The sequence below is a fragment of the Bison bison genome, unplaced genomic scaffold (assembly GCF_000754665.1).
Source record: "Bison bison bison isolate TAMUID 2011002044 unplaced genomic scaffold, Bison_UMD1.0 scf7180017864476, whole genome shotgun sequence".
Taxonomy (NCBI): domain Eukaryota; kingdom Metazoa; phylum Chordata; class Mammalia; order Artiodactyla; family Bovidae; genus Bison; species Bison bison.
The window spans coordinates 1,645,726-1,651,706 of record NW_011495037.1 but is presented as its reverse complement, the minus strand read 5'-3'; the positions used below and the strand labels follow the sequence as shown (position 1 = coordinate 1,651,706).

At 45.3% G+C, this 5,981-nt stretch overlaps 1 protein-coding gene across 1 annotated transcript in view; it reads right to left on the bottom strand.

The window, feature by feature from the left end:
* The window catches only part of ARL14EPL (ADP-ribosylation factor-like 14 effector protein-like), a 34,691-nt gene that overhangs the window by 2,184 nt on the left and 26,526 nt on the right, over positions 1 to 5,981 (bottom strand). The window contains exon 3 of the mRNA XM_010862087.1: positions 4,383 to 4,522. Coding sequence (XP_010860389.1) covers positions 4,383 to 4,522 — 140 coding nt within the window. The remainder of the gene's footprint in view (positions 1 to 4,382; positions 4,523 to 5,981) is intronic.

Sequence of the window (5,981 nt, the reverse complement as noted above, 5' to 3'; positions counted from 1 at the left end):
TGTGGTACATATACACAATGGAGTATTACTCAGCCATTAAAAAGAATACATGTGAATCAGTTCTAATGAGGTGGATGAAACTGGAGCCTATTATACAGAGTGAAGTAAGCCAGAAAGAAAAACACCAATACAGTATACTAACGCATATATATGGAATTTAGAAAGATGGTAACAATAACCCTGTATATAAGACAACAAAAGAGACACTGATGTATAGAACAGTCTTTTGGACTCTGTGGGAGAGGGCGAGGGTGGGATGATTTGGGAGAACAGCATTGAAATATGTATAATATCATATATGAAACGAGTTGCCAGTCCAGGTTCGATGCACGATACTGGATGCTTGGGGCTGGTGCACTGGGATGACCCAGAGGGATGGTATGGGGAGGGAGGAGGGAGGAGGGCTCAAGACGGGGAACGCTTGTATACCTGTGGCAGATTCATGTTGACATATGGCAAAACCAACACAATATTGTAAAGTTAAAAAAAAAAAACAAAAACAGGCAAACTGAAGACTCCTCTGCTAACCGTCTCCTGAGGCCATGGCTTCGGTCCCTGTCTCATTCCGTTTTCCACCCAGTGTGGAGGCAGGACATTCTATATGAGTGGAGAACACTAGAGAGCTACCTCGTGATTTGCATCCGCTTGATGCCTTCAGCCTCTACAAGTCCAGGAAGCAAAAATCTTCCACCAGGACTCTGCCACCCTCTCAAAACCAAACCATTCTGAAATAAATCGTGCAATATGGAGCTGCTTGAAACCCTGAGAATGACAGAAGTACCTATGTAGGGCCTGTATCCATTATTCCCAGCTGAAGTCAGACAAGGCTATGAAACTCTGACCTTCTGCACCCATGGTCCCCAAGCATTACCTCTGCTTCCTGTTAGCGGAGAAGGTTAAGGGTTACTACACAGATTTGCCTGATCATCTCAATTTAGCAGGACAGCCTTCCAATGAGGACTTACACTGGAAGCATTTCATCTGAGGAATCAGAGCGCCTACCCCCAACAGGAAACTCAGGTGTCAGCAGCCAAGAAGATGGAGAATCTATTATGGGAATGACAGGGATGGGGAGTCACGCAGCCGGCAGAAAGCCCAGCTCAGCCTCTGTCCTCCCTGTGCCTTCACCCAAACACTCCCCACCACGACTCAGACGTCAAGACGGATCCTAGTTGCCTGCCCACCAATGCTATCTATCCGCTCTAAGAGTCTAAGCTAGCCTATGTACAAACTGTACAAGACACACATGCACAGATCAATAAAACACACGTGTCCACTGCCCAGCTTAATGAAGGGGTGCTGCGTCTTTGACGTCCTCTTCATGCCCCACCGGCTGCATCCCTCCACTTGGCCAAAAGGAATCTCATCTCCTTATATTACTTTTTCTGATGCCATATGCATCATTCAGATGCAACATTCAGAAAACTAAGATCATGCCATCAGGTCCCATCACTTCATGGCAAATAGATGGGGCAACAGTGGAAACAGTGGCTGACTTTATTTTTCTGGGCTCCAAAATCACTGCTGATGGTGACTGCAGCCATGAAATTAAAAGACGCTTGCTCCTTGGAAGAAAAGTTATGACCAACCTAGACAGCATATTAAATAGCAGAGACATTACTTTGCCCACAAAGGTCCATCCAGTCAAACCTATGGTTTTTCCAGTAGTCATGTATGGATGTGAGAGTTGGACTATAAAGAAAGCTGAGTGCCGAAGAATTGATGCTTTTGAACTATGGTGTAGGAGAAGACTTTTGAGGGTTCCTTGGACTGCAAGGAGATCCAACCAGTCTGAAACTCCAATACTTTGACCATGCGAAGAACTGACTCATTGGAAAAGACCCTGATGCTGGGAAAGGTTGAAGGCAGGAGAAGGTGGTGACGACAGAGGGTGATGAGATGGTCGGATGGCATCACTGACTGAATGGACATGAGTTTGAGCAAGGTCCGGAAGTTGGTGATGGACAGGGAGGCCTGGCGTGCTGCAGTCCATGGGGGTGCAAAGAGTTGGACACAACTGAGTGACTGAACTGACTGCCTGACTGATGCCATATGTGTATGTATCTCCAAGCACTCTGCGTTTTCCCTTCTGTAATTTTCTTTTTGAATTCTATATCATGATTTGAGATTCATGGTAGTGCATGTAGCCATATTCAAATATTTCTACGTCTATATGTATTCCACTGTACAACTGTACCAGCTACTCATCTTCTCCATAATGGATAGGCATTTGGATTATTACTGCTTTATTCTCTTTGCTATTGCAGAGATGAGTTTGTTGAACATGTATCCTGTTGTACGTGGATGGGTTTTTCCAGGATATACACCCAGGAGTGAAGGTGTTAGGTCATAAGGTACGTAGGCAGCAATGCAAGCTGTTTTAAAATAGTGGTGGTCCTATTTCACACTGTTTCATGTCCCATGGCTTCATCAACAGTGATCTCAGAAGACTAAACTCTTTACCTACCTGGGCAGTGCAGCACTGCCCACACAGTACCAATAAAGAGGCTTCAGCATCCCGAGTGTTCACTAGCCTTTTCGCGTGTGCGTGTGTGTGTGTGTCTAGTCGCTCAGTCGTGTCCGACTCTTTGTGACCCTATGGGCTGTAGCCCACCAGTCTCCTGTGCCATGGGAATTCTCCAGGCAAGAATATTGGAATGGGTTGCCATGCCCTCCTCCAGGGGATCTTCCCAACCCAGGGATCAAACCCAGGTCTCCCGCATCACAGGCCAATTCTTTATCAACTGAGCCACCAGGGAAGCCCAAGAATACAGGAGTAGGTAGCCTATCCCTTCTCCAGGGGATCTTCCTGACCCAGGAATCGAACTGGGGTCTCCTGCATTGCAGACGGATCCTTTACTGGCTGACAAAGCCTTTTCTTCTATTCACTGTTTGGTTCATTTTTCTCTTAGGATGGTTATCTTTTCCTTCAGAAATAACTTCTCCTACGGTGTGATATCTCTCTTGTTATTTTTAGGGTATCTTGCAAAGGGCATTAACTGTTAATTTAAATGTAGTCAAATATATCAACCTTTTTCTTTATGGTCTTCTTAATTTATGCCTCTGATGTGCTAGCAATAATTGAATTTATGATACTTCTGTGCCCTTCTGATACTTGAATTCATTCCTATGGGTATATTATTTCTCCTAATTGAAAGGGATGGAGTAAAGGGACAAAGTAGGTGATTAAACTGTTAACCTCACTAGAGGACTGTAATGAAGAAAGAAGTATGGAAGACCCCTGTAAGTTAATGATCACTGAAGAGGAAGCAGGTTGGCTTACCCACAAAACCAAGCAGGCTTGCTTAGACCACCACCATGTAACAACAGCATGAGACACGCCCCCAAACAATAAAACAGTGGTGGCCCGAGACCCGCATCCTGCCCAGGGAGTGCAGGAAGCTGATGATCCCTAGCACGTGCTCTCTGGATACATAAAAAGCAATGACTTATGGAAAGATGACATTTCCAAATGAAAGGCCCTCACTGCACTGAGACCTGACATAATTTTTCCACAGTGCCATGACAGTCCTGGCTTGACCCTGTAGGGACAAGAACACTCCCCTGCCCAGCCTGGAGGAGGAGCTAATGAGACAGCTAAGGAAGAGGAAGAAGGTGGTCTCTCCCTCCTCCTCACTTTTCCTTTGATTATAAAACGGTAGCCCACTAAGTTCTCGGGGCCTGGCACCCTCTCGCCTGCCCGTAACCCTTCCAAGCATCCTATTCTAATGAATCACTTCTTACCTATCTCTTTGCCTCTCACTGACTTCTTCCTGCACTGAGACACAAAGGACCAGAGCTCCGTGGAGCCCCTGAAACACCACCTCGAGGTTGCATGATACGCGTGTGCTTAGTCACCTCAGTCATGTCCAGCTCTCTGCAACCCTGCAGACTGTAGCCCACCAGGCTCCTCTGTCCATGGGATTCTCCAGGCGAGAACACTGGAGGGTGTTGCCATGCCCTCCTCCAGGGGATCTTCCCGACTCAGGGGTTGAACCCATGTCTCTCATGACTCCTGCGCTGGCAGGCAGGCTCTCTACCAACAGCGCTATCTGGGAAGCCCTTCATAATTATTTAACTTTCTTAATTTTAATCATCTTTCATACTACATCTATTACTCCAGTGCAAGGAATTCTGAAGCATGTTTTTAAAAAATTGATGCCTCATTGGGGATCACAGGCTATTTCTTGAAATTGCTAACTTCCAGACATATGGGGTGATACTGTACTTTAGAAATACATTTTTAGTTTACGTGCTACTGAAGCGAACACGGAAAATACATTTTTCAATCATAAGAAAGAGGCAACCTGTAATTACTTTGTCAAGGAGAACGCATGCATTTTATAATCCCACAGATCAAATATAATAAATCTTGATCTTACTTGGAGGTTACAGAAAAATACTCATTCATCTTTGACATTCGTGCTTTCTTTTTTTGCTGCCTTGTTTCAGGATTAAAGTCAGCTACCTGTGGTCCAGGATTTTGAAATGCCAAGCATTTTAACTGCCGCTCTATCTGTTGCTATGAAACAAATAAAATGTATTAGTAGTAAGAATCTTATAGTTTTATCTGTTTTACATTGCATCAAGATCAAGTTTCTGTAACTTTTACCATAATAGCATGACAGTTCAGCTCTTTTACCTAGAGAAATAAACAGTTTAATCTGATTAGTTTCAAAAGATGATGTAGAATTTTTCATATTAGGTCATTCTTTCTGAATAAACAAATACATAGTGTAAAACTACATATAATTGAAAAATAAAAAACAAGGGGGAACAGAAGAATTTCCTTTAAACCTGGAAAACACCCCTTGGCTTCAAAAACTGGTGGGGATGAAGTAAAAGCCCTTCCCCCAGGCAAAGTGTCCAGAACATAGTGAGAGCACAGCACCAGAGCCCTCCATCCCCAAGCTCAGCAGAGGGGCACCCAGCCTCTGGGGTCTAATAACCGACGATCTGAAGTGAAGCTGATGTCATTAATAACAGAAATAAAGTGCACAAGAAATATAATGCACTCGACTCATCCTGTACCCAGTCCCTCCCCCACCTCAGTCCATGGATAAACTGTCTTCATGAAATCAGTCCCGAGTCCCAAAAGGGTTGGGGACTGCTGCTCTAGGGATGTCTCCAAACTCACTGCCCTGGGGGTGTGGACCCCACCAGGGTGCCGATGCAGAATACAGCCACCTGAGGGATCCTCTCTCAGTCAAAGCCAGGTTGCAAGAAGACGACTCTGGCTTGAATGACTTTCTAGCATGTTAGTAGAAATTTTCAAAATACCTGTTTGGGGATATTTATAATTTAAATTGCCACTCCAGTACTCTTGCCTGGAAAATCCCATGGATGGAGGAGCCTGGTAGGCTGCAGTCCATGGGGTCGCTATGAGTCAGACACGACTGAGCAACTTCCGTTTCACTTTTCCCTTTCATGCATTGGAGAAGGAAATGGCAACCCACTCCAGTATTCTTGCCTGGAGAATCCCAGGGACGGGGGAGCCTGGTGGGCTGCCGTCTATGGGGTCGCACAGAGTCGGACACGACTGAAGCGACTTAGCAGCAGCAGCAGCAGCAGCATAACTTGAATTGGAGAAGGGAAATGGGAACCCACTCTAGTATTCTTGCCTGGGAAATCTCATGGACAGAGAAGCCTGGGAGGCTACAGTTCATGGAGTCACAAAGAGTCAGACATGACTGAGTGACTAACACAAACACATAATTTGAAACTGAGGCTTCCCTGGTGGCTCAGCAGGAACAGAATCTGCCTGCAATGAAGAAACATGGGTTCGATCCTTGGGTTGGGAAGATCCCCCGGAGAAGGGGACAGATACCTATTCCAGTATTCTTGCCTGCAAAATCCCATGGACAGAGGAGCCTGGTGGGCTACAGTCCATGGATCAAAGTCAGAAACAACTTACTGACTAAACAACAACAAACTGGAAAGGCAAGTAATAAACATGCTTCAATCAATCCTGAGAACTAGTT